General features: G+C 44.0%; 1 protein-coding gene and 1 non-coding gene across 2 annotated transcripts in view; one reads left to right on the top strand and one right to left on the bottom strand.

The window, feature by feature from the left end:
* The window catches only part of Gpx6 (glutathione peroxidase 6), an 11,958-nt gene extending 6,218 nt beyond the window's left edge, over positions 1-5,740 (bottom strand). Inside the window, exons 1-2 of the mRNA XM_008848471.1 lie at positions 5,654-5,740; positions 4,157-4,310 (exon numbers count right to left, since the gene is read on the bottom strand). Of these exons, the coding sequence (XP_008846693.1) occupies positions 4,157-4,310; positions 5,654-5,740 (241 nt within the window). The remainder of the gene's footprint in view (positions 1-4,156; positions 4,311-5,653) is intronic.
* LOC115066852 lies at positions 495-622 on the top strand. The gene has a single exon (XR_003846296.1). It is a non-coding gene; the product is annotated as a small nucleolar RNA SNORA40 (small nucleolar RNA).
* Positions 5,741-10,000: the final 4,260 nt, after the last annotated feature.

Here is a 10,000-nt window from a genome sequence, read left to right as displayed (position 1 = left end):
AAATTTTGAACCAGTTGTTTGGGTGTGTTTTGCATCACGTGATAATTTATTTACTTTTTTAATCCACCTGAGATGGGTTTCACGTAGCCTAGGCTAACCTAGAACTCAATATGTAACCAACAATGGCCTTGAACTGATCCTCCTGCCTCCCTTCTCAAGTATTGAGATTACAGGCATATAACATCACACCTGGCTGAAGAGATGGTATTTAAATATAGCCTTAGCCTTAGTCAAACAGTCTCTTCTGAATGATAATTTTAAGGTGCCAAAATTTGCTGACACATATGTCCTAGAGGAGACATTGCAATACACTTAAATTTAAGTGGTACTTAGAAGGGAGAAAATTCTGGAATTTATCATTAATGTTTCATTAAAACAAATTGATAGAGTGCAATGAGGGTGTTCATGCCTGTAATGCCAGTATTTGGGAGGCAGAAGCAGAAAGATCATGCGTTTAAGACAGAATGAGATCCCATCTTTAAAAGTCTTTTAATAGCACTTTGTGTGTGGGTTTGTTCAACTGGTGAACAAAGGCATGAAAGATGAGTGCAAAAATAAATCCTCTTTTGCAACCCAGAATTCGTTGTTCAGTGTGAGTTTGATACGTACAAGAAGGAACATGACAAGACAGCTCGAAGTGATGGTGTTGACAGAAAAGATGCTGTAGGAATTAAGTGCCCCTGGTAGCCAGCCTCGGGCCCAGGGCACACAGGCTCAGACTCACAAGAGAGTGAATATGTGCCATGGACCATGTGAGGAACCTTATCACACAAGATGAATATTTACCTGACCACTGGCACTTCTATATTGATCTCAAAATTCTGAAATCAGGACTTTGCAAGTAAGATGGAAAATAACTGGGGGGCCAAGATGGCAGAGCCACACTGGCCTGGCCACCCAAGCACACCAGCAAGGTAGAGCCAGTCTACATGCCTATACCCACCAGTGGTGCCTGGCCACCCATGTGTACCACCAATATGACTGCCCATGTGCACTAGTGGGTCAACCATCTTCCATCACCCAGTGGCTGTCAAGACCTGGCTGCAGTCCTCAACAACACTAGGAAATCTGAGAAGTTTACAGACTTCAGAAAATAAACTAGAGGACACCGGGTGTAAAGCTGCTGTGTGAAGCTGTGAAACCTCCCAATTGCCCCTCAGAGAATCCTGGATCAAAGTCCTGTGACTTAACTGCTACCTGCTGTGAGGCCCTAGCTTCTGCTTTTACCCACAGTAAAACCCTGTAGGGAATCAACCTGTTGGAGAACACCTTGGTCCACAGTGGGGTCATTGTGCTAAGTGAGAACTGGAAACAGCCAACATATAACCTGCATTCAAGGGCTGCAAACAACTAACTTTGATAAGGAAAATCAAGCATTTTAGACCACTGAGAAAAAGAGAAATCCCGACTTGACATTCCTAAACCATGTGTAAGAGAAACATAAAGAGTAAAAATCCCATTCCACGAAACCTGGACGTCTTCTAACCCAAAACCGTGAACAAAGGAAAGGCAGTGGCTCCTTTGGCACACCTCTGTGTAAGAAGCATAGATCACTGACACCAATGAGATATGATTTCTTCAGCACCCAGCTCTCAGAGGTGTTACATAGATGAATGGGGCTTTTCATTTGCTAATAGACATGAATTCGGGGTGGAGGTGTGGGGGGCGGTAGGATGAGGGTGGAGATGGGGGAGGAGGTCTGAATATAATCACATTTATTGTATGAAATTCTTTAATCAATAAAATTTTTCTTAAATTAAAAAAAAAAGTCTTTTAACAGGGCCTGGTATTTTTGATTGGTTAAATAGATAACAGTGTCAATGTGTGGAATTTTAAAAACTTGTTTATGTATTATTTTGATCTATTTCTCTGTGGCATTTGATGCAATAAACCTTTAGACTTTATTTTGGACATTCTCAAAACAACATAAAACAAGCCAGGTGTGCTGGCACATGTTTTTAATCCCAGCACTGGGAAGAAAAGGCAGGCAGATCTCTGTGAGAACAAGGTCGGCCTGGTCTACATAGTGAGTCCTGGACTAGTCAGGGCTGTGTAGTAATTTGCCTCAAAATAAACAAACAAAAACCTATAAAATAAAGCCCTCAGTATGTCAAAAGTTATATCTATCTCTTGTACTATTCTATTTAACCTTTTCTGGACCAACAGGAATATCTCATTCTTCCATGGTGGATGCATAACAGGGAGATGAAACTTTCCCATACTTCTAATCACTCCAAACAGCCTTCATGCCAATTAGAGCTGCTTAGATTATGAAGGGGCAATATGGGAGGAGTGGGAGGGAGGGAGCAGGCGTGGATTTGTTCAAAACACCTTATATGCATGTATGAAATTCTCAATAAATTTTTTAAAGTTAAAAAAAACAAAAAACAAACAAAAAAACTTCATTCTCGTTCTCTCTGTCATTTGAAGGTGCCCCCAGAAGATCAAAGGTCAGTTCTTCTCCTGTTGTATATATGTATGTGTGCACACAGACGTGTATGTATGTCTGTGGAGGCCAAAGGCAAATACTGGGTCTCTTCCTCTATTGCAAGTAACTAATACAAACCTCATTAAAAAATCTTCTGGCCGGACGTGATGGTGCACGCTTTAATCCTAGCACTCAGGAGGCAGAGGCAGGTGGGTCTCTGTGAGTTCCAGGCCAGCCTGGTCTCTGTAGCAAATCTAGGCCAGCTGGGGCCACGCTGAGGCCTTGTCTCAAAAAGACCAAAACAAGAACAAAAAAAACCTTTTTATTATTTATTTATTATTTTAATACTTTATGTGTATGTATGCATTTTATGTGTATGTATGCATGTAAGTGCACCCATGTCATGCAATGCCCTCGGAGGTCAGATTAAGTGTCAGATTCCCCTGGAACTGGAGTTACAGATAGTTGTTAGGTGCTGGGCATTGAACCCAGGTCCTCTGGAAGAGCAGTCAGTGCTCTTAACCACTGAGCCATCTCTCCAGCCCCTCCACCTTATTTTGAGGTTGAGTCTCTTGCTGAACCTGGGGCTCACTGTTTCAGCTAGACTGGCTAGCCAGCTACCCCAGGACCCTACCTGTCTCCCCTTGCCCACCCCCAGCATTGGGCTTACAGGCTTGTGCCACCACCATGTTTGGCCTTTCACACCGATGCTAGGGATCTCAACACAGGGCCTCATGCATTTTCAGCAAGCACTTTACCCACTGAGCTATCTCCCTAGCCCCTGTCTGTTTGTCTTGAAATGGTTATAAATTAGTCCACTGGAGAGGGTGACCTTGAACTCCTGATTGTCCCGCTTCCAGTTTACAGGAGAAACTACAAACATATACTACCATGTTAAACAACACTAGGGATCAAACTCCAGATTTTGTGCATGTTAGGTAAGCACTCTATCAAGTGAGCCACGTCCCCAGTCCTGTTATAATCTCAGTTTTCACTCTTGTTTAATGCAACCTCTATCCTAGGTTCTGGCCTGGGAGTCACAGGAGGGCTTTGGTATTCTCTTATCAATCAACTCCACCAAACTGATGTTGCTTCATAGTACATCACCATGATCAACCAAGGCAAGACTGCCCCACAATCATGTCCGAACACAAAAAATAGGAAGTGGCCAAATCACAGAAATGACCACGTGTCACCCTGTCCTTGCCAACATGAAATATTACTGCTGCTTTGCCAGTTACAGTTTCATCCTCCCTCTGCTTCTCTCAGCAAATCGATGATTTATTAAGATACTCAGTTGCATAACTCCCCACCCACATTTCATTTCCTGGGCAGTCCCCTAATCCAGAGCAAAGATTCAATTCCTTGAACCCTTCTCCACACTACCTAATGCCAGCTCAGATGCCATGAGTCTTTTCTAATCCTTTCTGAGAAGCCGCCTTGTTTCCTGTGGTTTTCTCTCAGGGTACAGGCAACACATTGAACTTGTTCAGCTACAGACATGTTCGTAGTGGTCTTTCAACAAATCTTAGGGAAAAACCTTAGTTCTCAAGTTTGGAGAGAATTCTGGCATTGTAAGTAGAATAGGAGCAAGATTTCCGGGAAGAGAGTTACCTCATCACTGATTCCATCCCTCATCCCCCACAACAGAAAAACCTTCTAGAATTATAATATGGCTATTTGGCGATCTAGTTCCAAGAGAGAGAGAATTGAAAGATGAGTTCTTACCAGGATACTGAGCCGTCAGGCCACAGAAGCTGGCTACGTTAACAAAGAGGATGTTCTTTCCTTCATACTGCTTGAACTGGATATACTCCCCGCCAGTCAGAGTAAAAGCTCCATACTCGTAGATGGTACCAGCCACCTCTTTGTTGCAATCCACCTGGAATATAATGTAGGTAACTGTAGTGATATGATCTGATAAACAGTAATTCTCAACACCTGTCAGCTTTTTCAAAGCATGTAAGGACTCCATGCAATATCTTAAAACGCTTAAAAACTGGGTATTTTCTACATCAGAAACTCCATACCCAACCAGGCAGCAGTGACCAACATACAAGGCACCCTCTCAAGTGGACTGTAACCTCAGGTGACCTTACTGTAGCTGTCAATATTTTACATGCACACTTACCCTTCACATGCTGAGTAACAGAGGTCAAAGCTCAAAGGTCAGGTTCAAGGACCTGCACGCATCCTTGGGAGCATTTCTAAAATGCCATTCCCAAGACATAACAAGCTCCAGGGGTGGGACCCAGTGACCCATCCTTCCACAACTCTCCAGGGGCTTCTCAAGGTAGCTTACTCCTGGGAATCCCTGTGCTACATGGGAACTGTTCTCCCCCGTTCACAGAGGAGAGCTGGAACCAACAGAAGATTGTAGCCTTAATTTTCAATCAGTTTCTCTAATTTTGAAGTTAAAATCTATTGGTCCCTCAAGTCATCTACCTCAGCTCCACTCTGCATTCTAAGATGAATGCATACATTGTTTTCAGGAATGGCTACGGAATTCCTATATGGAGACTCTTGGCTACCACCTCCTACCCCCCTATAAGAACTCTTGGCTACTGACCCTCAGTGTGGTGACTGCCCAGCTACCTGGAACAGCACCAAGATCTAAGAAGTCCTCACACGGAGCTGAGCTTTGTCTTCATCACCCCCATTTCCCTTTCCCTAAAATCACTGGCAGACAGTTCTCCTGGCCTCTGTGTTTTAGCACTCACTGAATTCCCTAACCCCAAAATTGTTGGGGTAATTCCAGTGCTCACTTCTCTACCCACTTTTCTGGGTTTGATCCAACAGCCTGTCCAAGAACAACCAGCTTCTCAGTCCACTTGTCACTGTAATTGCTCCTTCCCTAGAGCCCATGGGGCTGCTCCAGTTATAGACTGGTGACAGGTTCAGAGTTGTCAAGCAGTCACCAGAGAGGAGTGGCAACATGACTGCAGTGAGGGAAGCCTTCAGAGATGGGAGGAAGAGGGGAATGGGTGGGAGGAGACTAGCTCCCATATTCAGCTCAAAGAACCACGAAGTGCACAGAAAATGCCTAGACGGCACAGTCAAGGCTGGAACCAGCTGTGGCAGGCGGCAATGGCAGAGGTCTGCAAAGAACGGCTGGCAGGCAGGTTTCTCCTTTTAAGCACAGGAGAGGCCCCCTGCATCTCTGGTAGTCAAGTTACTCAACAGACAGTTGTTGAAATCAGCACGGATCCCTTCTAGGAAGCTTACCTTCCATTTTTGAGGCTTCAGGGTTTCCTGAGCCAAGCCAGCCAGGATCAGTGGGAAAAGACAGGAGGCCCAGAACTGGTGGGTCATGGCTGTACCAGGAACACTGAGGGAGTCTGAGGTCCTCAGGAATCACGATGCCTTTTGAGTTTCCTCCACAGATGCCAGTTTGAAGATGCACCATCCAATCACAGAATGCCACCCCTGCTTCTTCCCTGGGACAGGAGACACACAGGTACTTGTTCTAACAGGGCCAGGTGAGGTGATGGGGAAGTTTTCTCTCTGGAACCTGAGATTCCGTACCTCCCCTCTCCAAGTGACTGGAAGTTCCTTGGTGTTGGCTCTTTATCTGGGAAATAACTGATACCAGAATCAGAACCTGCTTTTCCACAAGACACTCATGAGATATGATATGCATGCATACTAAAGGTTGGAAAGCCTGGCCCCAGACTGTCCACAGCAGTGTAGCCAAGAGACACAGCCATCAGCAGCCTGAGTAGCTCTGCTTCCTCTTCAGGGACCTCCACACAGGTGAAGCCAGATCTTGACTAAGCTGCAGGAAAAGGATTTCATTACTAGCCAGAGCAAAGCAGTTAGTGTGTTTGTTTGGAATTTAGACAGAGAGTTATATAAGAAAGGACAATCCCAATCTCAGAGAGTCACACTCATGTGTCTTTACAATGACTGTACATGTGATTCCGTGACTTTCTAAGTCATATTTCTCCAAGCATGTGACTTAAAACAAGATTTAAAGATTAAGCAAAGCTTAAAGTTTAAGTAAACTTTAAAAGTAAAAGTATATGGGCTGGCTTCCTTTTTTAAATATTAAATTCTGTGTGTGCACACATGTAGAGGTCACAGGACAACTTCATGTTGTTCTCATCTTCCACTTTTATGTGGGTTCCAGAGACTGAACTCAGGCCCTCGGGCTTGTGAAGCAAGCACCATCTCACCAGCCCTGGTTCACCATTTTGTTTTTTGTTTGTTTGTTTTGACCAAGTTTCATGTATCACAGGCTGTCTGGGCCTCCAGTTGACTATGTAGCTAAGGATGACCTTAAACAATTGATTGTCCTGCCTTCACCTGCCAAGTGCTGGTCTTACAGTATATGCCACTATGCCTGGTTTTGTGTGATGCTGAGGCTCGAACCAAGGACTTCCTGCATGCTAAGCAAGTGCTCTACAAAGTGAGCTATTGTACATCCCAAACCTTATTTTTCTTTCTTTCTTTTTTTAATATTTTATTTTATGTGTATGCATGTATTGCCTGCATGTAGGTAAGTGCACTCGTGTTGTGCAATGCCTGTAGAGGACAGTAGAAGCTGTCAGATCCCCTGGAACTGGAGTTACAGATGACTGTTAGCCACCATGTGGGTGCTGGGATTTGAACCCAGGTCTTCTGCAAGAACAACCAGTGTTTCTAACTGCTGATCCATCTCTCCAGCCCCAAGCCTTATTTTTCTTAAAAAAATTCCTTTTGTGGAGGTTGGAGAGATGGGTCAGAAGTTAAGAGCACTGGCTGCTCTTGCAGAGGGCTCATACATATAAAATAAAAATAATAAATTTTTAAATAAAAAACAAATTTCCTTTTGCAAATGTGATTATAAGGCTGTTTTATGAAGTTTGCTGCTTAGATTTAAGGTTGAATGAGGAATGCTAACATAGTAAAACTTAGGGTTAAAAATGTTCTCTCCCTGAGTATGTGTAACTCATTGTTGTTAAGATGTTTGAAGCATCTTTAGGAAAACACATAAAATAATAAATTTTTAAATAAAAAACAAATTTCCTTTTGCAAATGTGATTATAAGGCTGTTTTATGAAGTTTGCTGCTTAGATTTAAGGTTGAATGAGGAATGCTAACATAGTAAAACTTAGGGTTAAAAATGTTCTCTCCCTGAGTATGTGTAACTCATTGTTGTTAAGATGTTTGAAGCATCTTTAGGAAAACACATATTATCTCTGTAAGCGATTATGGCTTCATCAGTTGTACTGAGGTTTCTTGACTTTCAGTCAGCAGAAAAGGCAAAGTAGATTTCACGGTGAGGGCTTCTTTCCCTTGTGTTCTCTTAAATTTTCCTGTCTTTCCATCCTCCCTCAAAATGACTATCCACTGTCCTGTCTCTTCAGACTTCACCATTTACACCACAGAATGTTGGGTTTTCTACAAATGAAGCTGAGCATTAGGACTAAATGTTTCAGGCTTTTTCCTACACTCTGTCCCACAGAAAAAAAAGTGTCTAAATGAGGAAAAACATTCATTCACAGAGGAGAGTTAGCAGGGACAAAGCTTTAGACCAGGAGTCTGGTCTTGAGTTTCATCCTCTGCAAATGTTTGTAATAATCTCTTCCCTACTTAATTCTGTAAACCTATTTATTGTAAAATCTTTAAGATAACAGCCAGAAAGTTCCAAAATATTTGAAGTGGGGCAGAACTGTATTTCCTGGCTGCTTTCTCTCCCATTCTCTGCCAGTACAGGTTCGCCATAAAGCCTTCCTCTGTAGTGCTAAGCCATTTGACAGCCATCCCCTTCCAGTCCATACAAAGGACCTTCTCTGTCTCTGGGGAATGGAATCTGGGTGGAGTTCAAGCCTTGTGAACTCTTAGAAGGCAAGCTTTTTGTTATCTCTGATTTCTGAGCTCTTTCAAAGCCTGTAACCCAGGTTCCTACCCTGACAACCGATTCTTCCCTGTGGCTCCTCACGCCTTTGGAGCGACAGAGCAGAAGGATTTTATCTGAGGCACGTTTCCAAGCTCCTCAACCTTCCCCCATTCTCAGTTTAACAAATGGTTGAACTGGGCCTGGAGAGATGGCTCAGCAGTTAAGAACATTGGTTGTTCTTACAGAAGACCCAGGTTTGAATCCCAGCACCCATATGGCAGCTAACAACTATCTGTAACTCTAATTATGATTATGGGGGATCTGTCCTCCAAGGGCATTGCACGACATGGGTGCACTTTTCTCCATGCAGGCAGTACAGGTTCGCCATAAAGCCTTCCTCTGTAGTGCTAAGCCATTTGACAGCCATCCCCTTCCAGTCCATACAAAGGACCTTCTCTGTCTCTGGGGAATGGAATCTGGGTGGAGTTCAAGCCTTGTGAACTCTTAGAAGGCAAGCTTTTTGTTATCTCTGATTTCTGAGCTCTTTCAAAGCCTGTAACCCAGGTTCCTACCCTGACAACCGATTCTTCCCTGTGGCTCCTCACGCCTTTGGAGCGACAGAGCAGAAGGATTTTATCTGAGGCACGTTTCCAAGCTCCTCAACCTTCCCCCATTCTCAGTTTAACAAATGGTTGAACTGGGCCTGGAGAGATGGCTCAGCAGTTAAGAACATTGGTTGTTCTTACAGAAGACCCAGGTTTGAATCCCAGCACCCATATGGCAGCTAACAACTATCTGTAACTCTAATTATGATTATGGGGGATCTGTCCTCCAAGGGCATTGCACGACATGGGTGCACTTTTCTCCATGCAGGCAGTACATGAATACACATAAAGAAATAATAATAATAAATTTAAAAAATTTTTAAATATTTATTTTTTTATTTCATGTGTACGCATGTATTGTCTTCATGTAGGTAAGTGCACCGGTCATGCAATGCCCAGGGAAGACAGAAGAGGCTTTCAGGTCCCCTGGAACTGGAGTTACAGACAGTTGTTAGCTCCCATGTGGGTGCTGGGATTCGAACCCAGGTCTTTTGCAAGAACAGTCAGTGTTCTTAATGGCTGAGCAATCTCTCCAGCCCCAATAAAATATTTTTTTTAAATGGTTGAACCACTCTCTCCTACCAGCAGGCCTCTCTCTGGGGTAAGCCTATTGCCCCCTCCACACCTTGACACCCCCAGGCTCATTCACCTGCCCATCTCTACCTCTTTTCTCTCCTCCGAGTTTGCACCCTGCCCCATTCCTTATCTTGGGGCCCCAGACACCTGGGGAACCAATACTGCTCCCTGATCCTTTTCATCCAGACCAAAGTAGTGCCTTCTCTGGGCCCCAGGAGCTCTGCTTCTGGGCCTGGCCCCACCCTCACCTCCCTCTGCTTCCCTGGGCCTGCAGGACCCACAGCAGGCCTCTCTCCTACACGCAGGCCTCTTTCAGGGGTAAGTCCATTACACCCTCTGCGCCTTGACTCCCTCAGCCTCATTCACCCTCCTATCTCCAGGGATGGTTCAATTTACATAGGTCAATAAATGTCATAAATCCCCCTCCTATCTCCAGGGATGGTTCAATTTACATCGGTCAATAAATGTCATAAATCCTATAAATGGACTCAAGGACAAGAACCACATGGTCATCTCAATAGATGCAGAGAAGGCCTTTGACAAAATTCAACATGCATTTATGTTCAAAGT

This window comes from Nannospalax galili, unplaced genomic scaffold (assembly GCF_000622305.1).
Source record: "Nannospalax galili isolate Female #2095 unplaced genomic scaffold, S.galili_v1.0 scaffold2324, whole genome shotgun sequence".
NCBI lineage: Eukaryota > Metazoa > Chordata > Mammalia > Rodentia > Spalacidae > Nannospalax > Nannospalax galili.
This window is presented reverse-complemented; position numbering and strand designations above follow the sequence as displayed.